Source organism: Lolium perenne, chromosome 2, assembly GCF_019359855.2.
Source record: "Lolium perenne isolate Kyuss_39 chromosome 2, Kyuss_2.0, whole genome shotgun sequence".
NCBI classification, from domain to species: Eukaryota; Viridiplantae; Streptophyta; class Magnoliopsida; order Poales; family Poaceae; genus Lolium; species Lolium perenne.
In genome coordinates this window covers 31,292,367-31,301,668 of record NC_067245.2, presented here as the reverse complement: position 1 = coordinate 31,301,668, position 9,302 = coordinate 31,292,367, and the positions used below count along the sequence as shown (strand labels likewise).

Here is a 9,302-nt window from a genome sequence, read left to right as displayed (position 1 = left end):
AATATAAACTGCTTCATCCATCCTTTAGCCCCAAGTTCGTCAAAGGAAACTACATTCTACACAAGCATATTAAAGATTGTAGTACTCGTGAAATAAACTAGAGGAAGTGGGAAACATAGATTCCACTGACCAGGCAGTAGCTTATCCCAGTGTAGCATGTCCTCGAGGATATCCTCACACTCCTTCATGTTACCGAGGCCGCTCTCCTCTGTTGCGTCAGGCTATGATCGGCTTCTTATAAACGGCTTGCCTCCGGATTGCACGGCCTCTCTCGAGCCTAGGGTGGCTGTCGGAGTCTGTGCCGTGGCACGTAGGACACCAGTACTCCTCATTAGCTGGTGGTTGTCCTGATGGCCGGCGCAAAGACTTAGGTCTTCCTTGGTGTGGGTGTTGAAGCAGACGCGAAAGTGTTAGCACGTCCCTGTGCCGACAAGGGGGACGCTCGAGAGCGCGGCTCCCCTTCCTGGAGGCGTTGTCGTAAAGCTTCCCCCTTTGAACTCTGGTGGTTCGTCTGCTCTCTAGCGCAGCTGCTAGTTCCATGGTGTCGGTGGTCTTCTGCTAGCTGCCGTGTGTACTTCTTCGGTCGGGAGCAGTTCCGCGGAGTGGCGTCTCGGTGCTTGAAGTTTCGGGCTGAGCCGCCGGTGTTTAGCTAAAGTCTTGGACGCCTGTATAGACTGTGGAGTTTAGAGCCTGGCTCTGTTCCCGCCTAGTCTTTTGTTGGTTAGGCTTTAACTTTCACCACCGGTGCTGGTATTTCGAACTGGTACCCCAAGTTTTTTCTTTTCTTTTGTTGTGTAGTTGTCTCCGTTGTAATCCTAGCCGTTTGAGGGCTTTGTTGATTTAAAGTCAGGCTCGTCGAGCCTTCTGTTTAAACAAAAATATTTGTTTTTTCTTCTGAATTTCTCTTATGCTATTTGCGTTGTTAGAGTACTTTATGAATTTGATTCATACAAGTACTATTTCATTTTATTTAAGTTGATTCAACATGTGTACAACACTTCATATCTCACTTTGATCCATTACTAGAAAAGACCTGCGTTATGCTAAATGGAGTACAAGACTGTCGGCAGCAGTGAAATCAGTACACTAATTCCAGGTAGGGACAAAATAGCTTATAGATTTGGGAAAAAAAATTGGGATGCCACTCTCACGAGGCTATAAGCCCAGATAAAGGACTACTCAGAACTCGGTACGTTGTTGAACCGCAAACCACCATCTATGATGGCCATTGTACGCAAAGAAGGGACACCTGGCACTACGAACTGGTATTAAGGAGAAAGATGTTATCCCATTAAACAATTTAGACTCAGTCATTGCAATTTGCAAGTAAGCAAGAATCAATTTCTCAACTCGGCTGGCAGAGCAAACCAGGGGACAGTAAGCACTTTCGTTTATCACTTGTCTAGAGTCAGCGACCAGAATAAATAGCAGTACCGTGCATAGTCTTTCACCAATCGCTTGTGCAAACTGGTTGGCACGGCAGCACAGGCATGGTGTATGTCCAGAATAAACTACAGTTTTCTCTTGGAAGGAACAAAGTAATGCAGTAAAACCTAGAAAATAGTGCAAACAAAGGCAGAAGTACAGAAGGGCACAATTTCCCCCATTTATAACAATACAGATATTGAACAGGATGGTCTCCATACTGATTGACAAGAGAGATGATTTGTTCCAACTGGAAGCTCCATAGCACGCCTTATGCAGCTTGCCTTAATTTCTGTGTCTTCATCTTCAGTCGGTCCATGAACTGAGAATTAGCCTTAAGCCTCCCTTTAACATAAGCATTTCTAGCATCATCGGCCAACGCATCAGCTTTCATGGCATCTTCCACAAGAGCATACAATGTCCTCAAGCAATCCTTTCTGTTCTCCTCCCGGTGATCAAACCTGCAGAAGTAATTGAATTGTTATCTACAAGTAGCACCAAGTGATGTTTGTAAGAATAACATCCAACCTTCTACCTGTTAAATGAAATGAAACACAAAGGCTTTTTTGTGTTTTCTTGAAAAGAAAAGAAAAAAAGGACTACTATCCTGAAGTCTGCACGTACAATAAGCCAAATAACCTTCATCTTAATAGGGTTTTTCACCATAACACATTTAAACAAAAATTTACTAGCATTCTTAAATGTTTCGGTACTAAAACATCAACTTATCTTCGCCAAACCAGAAATTTTAAGCATACCTAACAAGCACCTTGAAAAATGACTGGACACCTATCACCAAACCTCACTGCCAACTGCAGAGGCAGCGGCAAGATAGAAATCGCACTAAATTGACTTGCATATCGAGAATGTTGAACATGGCAACCAGAAAATATAGGATTCCAGAACAGATATTATTTTCGCTTAACAAGTAAAGGAATGTGTACTTGGTTAACCATGTTTTTTTTGCATCTGATAATTATTAACAGTTGCAACCTTCATCTAACGAATGTTTCATTTTACAACCAGGATGCAGAATCTGTCTGAAATTTCAAGCATCGACTATAGTCAATGTTATATTAAGGCACAGATGCATTTAGAGTAAGTACAGTTCTGCAGACAGTATAAACATTGGAAGCAGGATCATTGGGCATACCTTTCACTGGTTATTGTAAGCTCATCTTTTCCTGAGTTATACCTCTTTCCAACAACCTCACGTAGTCGACGGAAAGCATGCCGGGAAAGTCCCAGTTCCTTGACAGTTACACTGAGTTTAACTTTCCTATTTTTGGGATGCCATGCATCACCACCAGGAGCAAAGACAATAGTTGACTCCCACCTTAGAACAGGTCCTGCACCAGGTGGATCATTCAGCTCAACACTCTTCTTATCTTGTTCGGAAAGTTCATCAACAGTTGGTGGCTCTGCTTCCATTAGTTTTGTGCACTCTGAGACCATCTTATCCTCAAATTCTTTGAATAGCTCATAAGCCTGCTCAGGTTCAAGCTCCCCCCTCTCGCACATGTCCCCCAACTCATTAAATTTGGCATCCACCTTTTGCTTTATCTTATCTTGATGTAAATATAGCATATAGAAAAGGAGTCAAAAACATATCAACCACAGAAAAAAAAATTATAGAGAATATCAGAAGGGCACAGACACAGTATATACAGATATGACAGTATGCTAAGGTATGCACACAAAAACCGATTTGGAGGATCTTCATATCTAGCCATCTAGGTAGGTACTAACCTGCAGAAGTTAATAGCTAGGGTGTTTGCAACTACGCACCCGATTGAAAGCAAACCAGATATAGCATGTTAAAGGGGCCACATATCAGGTAAAGATGTGCATTCGGTTGATAGGATATTATGATTGCCAGTATGCTAATCTGAATGAATACCAACTCTATCTTTATAAAATAAGTCCACCATACCAAAATTATTTACAAATGCACAGAACAACCCTCGCCCCCCTGTTTAGTAGAAACAATCCATCTGAAGACAAGCATACTGTGCATACACCTACTTTGTGTGCCCAAAGATGCATAAAAAACTAACAACTCTCACAATATGGTGCTAACTATTTTTAAGGAAACTCGTAAGGCTTTCGTACCTATAGTTTTACATGGCAAACACCAACAGAAAAACTGTCAATCTTTTCATGCAGCATGTATGTGCACTGCTAATCTTGAAAACTTCCAGAAAATTACAAACCCAAATGAAGATAATTAATTTGACTGATATAAACATTTGGACTCATTTAGTGAATTGAAATGAAAAGAACTGAAACCTCTGTAAAAAAGTTGTATTATAGAACATATGTGCAATCTCATTAAACAATAATCACTTCATTATGTTTTTGTTGTAATTTGACCCAACTGGCAAACTTGAAATACTCTGCCAAACAAATCTAGATATCGTGAAACTAGTGTGACAAATAACTCTTATTTCTCATTATTTTGTTGAGAATATAAACTGATCCAGCCATCCTTTAGGCCCAAGTTCGTCAAAGGAAACTAATACATTCTACCCAAGCAAATTAAAGATTGTAGTACTTGTGAAAGATCTACTTCATTGGTAGAAACTAGAGGAAGTGGGAAACATAGATTCCACTGACCAGGTAGTAGCTTATCCCAGTGCAGCATGTCCTCGAGGATATCCTCACACTCCTTCATGTTACCGAGGCCGCTCTCCTCTGTGGCTTCCTGGATAACTTCATCCCACTTGGCCTCATCCATGTCAATCTCCTTCAACCTGCATTCCGCAAAGATCTCCTGCTTGCTGTCAGCCATAATTTTACGGTCGCTCTCCTCCGTTGATTTCTTGACCATAGCGTCCCACTTGGCGTCATCCATGTTGAAGAGCTCGTCCTTCTTCATCTTCTTCTCGACATGCTCCCTCGCGTTGTAGAGGTTGGGCAGCTCGTCGTCCGTCTCGTGCATCTCGTCGAAGTCGGAGTCGAAGTCCTTGTCGTGGACCCCGGGGAGCGGCTTGTCCCGCAGCTCCTCGATGAGCTCATCGTCGGTCTCGCTGTGCGCGTCCGCGAGCCCCCGCTGGAGGAGCGCCTCGGCGACGGACGCTAGCTCCGCCTCCTCGTCCACCTTGTAGTACGCCTCCAGTCTCCGCTTCAGCTCTGCAAGCAGAGGCATCGGTAAGAACAGGTGCAAAAGATCGTTTTTTTTTTTGTTTCAATATTGGTACACATCATGTCATGGCATTGGAAGAGCGGGCAATTTTCAGGGTTGAGTATGAAGTGCTTCTGGGCGTGCCGGCGTGGCATTTGGTCGAGCAGATGGCAGCCAAGCTACGGTATCCTTCAATTCAGCTGTGAAGTGAGGAAATGCAAGCGGCAACAATATTACTACAGGTGGTGCATTTTGTCGAGCAAGAGGCAGGCGTGGGCGCGGATCTGTACGAGAAGACGATGGTGTGCGAGTGGCGACAGGCATAAATGTAAGTTCTTCCGATCTGTGGCGGCGCATTTGGTCGAGCTACTGGTGTTGGTGCGTCCGTTGGGTAGACCGGGGTTAAGATGTTTGAAGAGAATACCTTCGTTCGGGACGTCGGCCAAGGACGGAGGAGGAGCAGGCGGTTGCTCGGCGGCCGGAGGAGGGGGAGGCGACGGCTCTGCGGGCGGCGGCGGGGCGTCGTCGGAGAGGAGGCGCCGGGAGTGAAGGAAAGGGAGGTTGATCTTGGTTGCCGGGATGCGAGGCAGAGCTTGAGATGGGCGGAGGGTGTGGGAGTGGCGGTGGAGATGGGTGAGGAAGCGCCTCATGGCGGCGGCCGGGAGGGAGGGAGGAGAGGGCGGCCGATCGGAGAGAGTGTGGCTTTTGGGGGCGGAAGCGGGTTCAGGGTTTCAGGTGGGCCCAGGTTGGCAGTCGGAAAGAATCTGGTGGCTGGCTTACATGCGGGTCCCGTTGGAGCCCAAACACGATTTGGAGGGGCGCCGCAGGCAGAACATAGAAGGCGAAGGCGAAGGCGAAGGCGAGGCGAGGAGCTCGTCCCCATCCTCCAAAATTTTGGATTTCTGCGCGTCTAGAATCCCACACCATCTCAACGAATCTGTGAGGTACCCCTCCTAACTTACATATCCATGGATTCCCTTGCAAAATGATGGCAAGATTTCGGCCGGTGTGAGCCTGCGAGGAACCCTGCCTAACCCTTGGACGAGAACTGCAGACAACCCGTTCGACGAAATGCGCAGGACAAACACCAGGCACCTGTGTTCGCACCGCCGTGCCGACAAGACGTCCAATTCCGTCGGCGAGGCCCCGGACCGCCTCAGCGCCCTCCCGGACGCGCTCCTGCACCACATCATGTCCTTCCTCAAGGCGTGGGAGGTGGTGCCGACCTGCCTCCTCGCGCGGCGGTGGCGCCACCTCTGGGCGTCCGCGCCCTGCGTCGACATCCGCACGAGCTCCTCCAGCCGTGACGGCGCGCCGAGCGAGCTCCGCGACTTCGTGAACTGCCTCCTCCTCTTCCGCGACGTGTCGGCGCCCGTGGTCACGCTCCGCCTGCGCACGACCGACGAGGACGAGGAGGCCTTCGACGACGACGATGCCGACACGTGGATCATGGCTGCTCTAAAGCGCAGGGCGCAGGTCATCCATGTCGCCGGACATCGCAGATTCCCCGCGCCGTTGGACGGCGTCTCCTTCGTCTCCTGCCACCTCAAGGTCTTGAAGCTGGCCTACGCGAGGCTCGATTGCACGATCCTCCGGCAGCTTTCTTCTGGCTGCACGTCTTTGGAGGAGCTGGATCTCAAGGACTGCGTGGTGGCGGGCACTCGGATCGAGTCTGCCTCTTTGAAGACTCTGATCATGCTCAAGTGCACCATCAATCTGGACTTCTCCGTTGCTGCTCCGAACCTCGCGCTTCTGCACCTCGTCACACCTTATGGCCGAGTTCCGTCGTTTGAGAACCTGGGTTCGTTGCTCACTGGCACCATCATACTTGACGACTGCTTCTTGAGTCCTGATTTTGAACACGACAGCGATGATGATGATGACGATGAGTTTGGTGAAACCACTGATGATGATAATGATAAGATCGACAATTACAAGATTGGATATGGACATGGGTTGTCTCCAAAAAGATATGCGCTTCATGGTTACAAGGACAAGTATGGTTATGGCAGTGATATCGACAGCGATGAGAATACCTACAAAAAATATAGTGATATTGCAAGTGGCTACCTTGGGGACGGCCAGAATTTCAGCAGAGAGGGTAACTATCATGACTATGGAGGGAACGATGGATGCGATTATAGTACAGTTTTAGGTGGCTGTAATATTCTTCACAGCCTTTCGAGTGCTACCAGTTTGGAGTTGTTGGCTGATGCTGGAGAGGTATGTATAGGCTATCACTTGCTATTGTTGATATCCCTCTTTCAGTATGTATATAGATCCTGCTTCCTATATAGCCAAAGTTATTTACACAGAACAATTGTTTTCCTCAAAAACAATTTGTTATCTGCACTAGAACACAGAGTGTCCAATCACTATACTACGGATTTGCAATACTAAACTCTGGTTACCTAGGCGCATCTGACTTTAAAAGGAGTCGACATCATGAAAAATGCGTCTAGATTAGATATGGAAGTGTGTAGCTTTAAGGTGTCGCTATTCATCAGTTACTTTTGAGTTTTGAGGTGACTGCAGTCATAATTTCAAGTGATTACAGTTTATATATTATTGTAGATCTAGCTATTGGATATTTTTGGTTTCTTCTCTTCATATTAAATAATTCCATTGCATCTGTATGCCAAGTATGAAGTTAATGTTAATGCAGATTATCATTGTTCTTTGCTGAATACTCTCTATGTATGCATTATGAAGGTGGTTCTGAGTAGGGAACTGAAAAGGTGTCCAACCTTTATCAACCTGAAGACCTTGTCCCTCGGTGAATGGTGTATGGCTACTGATTTTGATGCATTAATTTTCTTGCTGCAGCATTCACCTAATATAGAGAGACTTTTTCTCCACCTGAAATTGGTATGTGTAGTTACATATTTGTTGTATGCTACCTGATTATTGCAATACTTTGTAGAAGTCTTGTGTACCCTAACCTGACTATATATATATGACTTGTAACAATTTTATTGTTCTGTAAAAAGAACTTCAATACCAGAGAGCCATCAAAAACAGACATCGAACTGGAGGATAGATCATTTACTTGCAATCATATTAGAATTGTCAAGATAAAATGCTCGAAGGATGATGTCAGAGTCCATATGTTGGCACATTTGTTCATGGCAAATGGTATATCCCTTGAGAAGATATATTTCTGCCGTAATGGGAATGCTTGTGAGTCAGACCTTCTCTTCATCTGTGGTTTCATATTTATTTGTGTTATTATCATTACATACTTTATCCGTTATCAGGTTATCACCACGTTTGTGAATAGATAAATGTGGTTAAATGGACATCTTGTCAGACTATTCTATTAAGTAATGAAAAAGCGACTCAGTTGACTCATCCATTATCTGATTTTGTGCCAGATCTTCGTGACCAGCAGTCCATGAAAGATCTTGCCAAGCACGAACTGGACTTCTGGGGGGAGTGACTGCCAAGCATCTGATAGGCAAGAAATTAACCATGATTTTTGTGTGATACTGAGGTGTGCTTTCAAGGCCATGACATATATGTTGGTATTCTTGGTGGAGAAGTTAGAATGTAAGATTAAGTGTGGAATTACCCATGGCGATCCAATTGTTAGAATGCTCTTCTGTAGCGTGAGTTGAGACTTAGTAGTAGTTTGCCTGTTGATGTAGTCTGCAGCGGATCCTTCTCGTTGATGTTTTCTGTGGGAATATTATTTGCTTGTGTGGAGACATTGTTGCCTTTTTTTTTTAGAAACACAGCACGCAGACGCTCACGTACACACGCATACACTCGTCTCTATAAACGCACACACGCACATCCTACCCCTATGAGCACCTCCGAAAAACTGAGCTGACGGATTGGATCTTGAAATTCATTTTTGTTTTGATAGGGAAGACACTTTTAGCTTTCTTTTTGGAACGGAACCACGTTCTTAGCTTGAATGTTCCAATGTGCTGTTCCTGAGATGCAGATGCTATGCTTCGGTTCAGTCATTTAGTGGGCATGACCAAACACAGGAGGAGCGGAACTTGGAAGACTTCGGTTCAGTCATTTAGTGGGCATGACCAAACACAGGAGGAGCGGAACTTGGAAGAGATGTCACAAAGCGAAAAAAGAAAGTTCTCGGTGAGTACATAAACGCTCTGGCCTCTATCAGGTGGATATCGTGGCGTCTACCCAGTGTCAGTTACAAAGAAGGCGTCCTTGCTCGCCTACATTTCCCATTGAGCAGGTTTAGTGATGGCATGGTGGTGCTCTGGGACGCGTGGAAGACCGATCAATAAAAATACAAAATAGAGACAGGAAATAATGGTAGAAGGAAAACTAAAATTTAAAGTTATGTTCTACAAATTTATTTAATCTAAAGAAAAAATTAGGTAAATAGCTTAGACTATACAAAAATTTAGAAACAGTGTGTAGTAACACTTAATTTACTGTCAATAGGAAGATTGACAAAGTTTGTGTAGATCGAAAAGTAGAAAAGGGAGAATTTGCAAAATAAATGGAAATTTGGAAAAATCTTGGAGTATTCTACTAAAATAGTGAAAATATGTGAGTTTTAAAGTAAAAGATAGAAACTTTTTTTTACAAAATTACGTGCTTCCTAGATTATTTTATATGTACCAGCTCCATATACATGTTTTCTAAAAAAAAAAATTCCCATATTCCCGATTTTAGTTTTTTGGGAATACTTAGCTAACGCCTAACGATGGAGTATCGTGTATTGGAAGTTGTTGTGTGGAAGACCGGTTGATAAAAAATACAAAAAATTACA

At 44.7% G+C, this 9,302-nt stretch overlaps 2 protein-coding genes across 3 annotated transcripts; one reads left to right on the top strand and one right to left on the bottom strand.

Annotated features, from left to right (window-relative positions):
* Positions 1-1,327: 1,327 nt before the first annotated feature.
* Positions 1,328-5,287, bottom strand: LOC127331707 (uncharacterized). Its single transcript, XM_051357887.2, has 4 exons — positions 4,974-5,287; positions 4,042-4,557; positions 2,579-2,993; positions 1,328-1,886 (listed from the first exon to the last, which is right to left on the bottom strand). The coding sequence occupies exons 1-4, from the start codon at positions 5,197-5,199 to the stop codon at positions 1,697-1,699; spliced, it is 1,347 nt and encodes a 448-aa protein (XP_051213847.1). The 5' UTR covers positions 5,200-5,287; the 3' UTR covers positions 1,328-1,696.
* Positions 5,288-5,350: 63 nt separating this feature from the next.
* Positions 5,351-8,240, top strand: LOC127331706 (MEIOTIC F-BOX protein MOF-like). Of its 2 annotated transcripts, XM_071825943.1 has the most exons (5): positions 5,351-5,493; positions 5,604-6,772; positions 7,262-7,417; positions 7,540-7,729; positions 7,924-8,240. In XM_071825943.1, the coding sequence occupies exons 2-5, from the start codon at positions 5,621-5,623 to the stop codon at positions 7,986-7,988; spliced, it is 1,563 nt and encodes a 520-aa protein (XP_071682044.1). In that variant the 5' UTR covers positions 5,351-5,493; positions 5,604-5,620; the 3' UTR covers positions 7,989-8,240. The 2 variants fall into 2 exon arrangements, with proteins under 2 accessions (XP_071682044.1, XP_071682045.1); XM_071825944.1 differs by lacking the exon at positions 7,540-7,729.
* The last annotated feature ends 1,062 nt before the right edge of the window (positions 8,241-9,302 follow it).

Bases quoted from the DNA above. Each gene is read 5' to 3' on its own strand.
- LOC127331707 (XM_051357887.2), bottom strand. From the start codon at position 5,199: ATGAGGCGCTTCCTCACCCATCTCCACCGCCACTCCCACACCCTCCGC. The intron at 4,558-4,973 runs GTATTCTCTTCA...CTCTGCTTGCAG, and splicing joins GGCCGACGTCCCGAACGAAG to AGCTGAAGCGGAGACTGGAG. The intron at 2,994-4,041 runs GTCAGTGGAATC...ATTTACATCAAG, and splicing joins CTGGGATAAGCTACTACCTG to ATAAGATAAAGCAAAAGGTG.
- LOC127331706 (XM_071825943.1), top strand. From the start codon at position 5,621: ATGCGCAGGACAAACACCAGGCACCTGTGTTCGCACCGCCGTGCCGAC. The intron at 6,773-7,261 runs GTATGTATAGGC...TGCATTATGAAG, and splicing joins TGTTGGCTGATGCTGGAGAG to GTGGTTCTGAGTAGGGAACT. The intron at 7,418-7,539 runs GTATGTGTAGTT...TTCTGTAAAAAG, and splicing joins TTTTTCTCCACCTGAAATTG to AACTTCAATACCAGAGAGCC.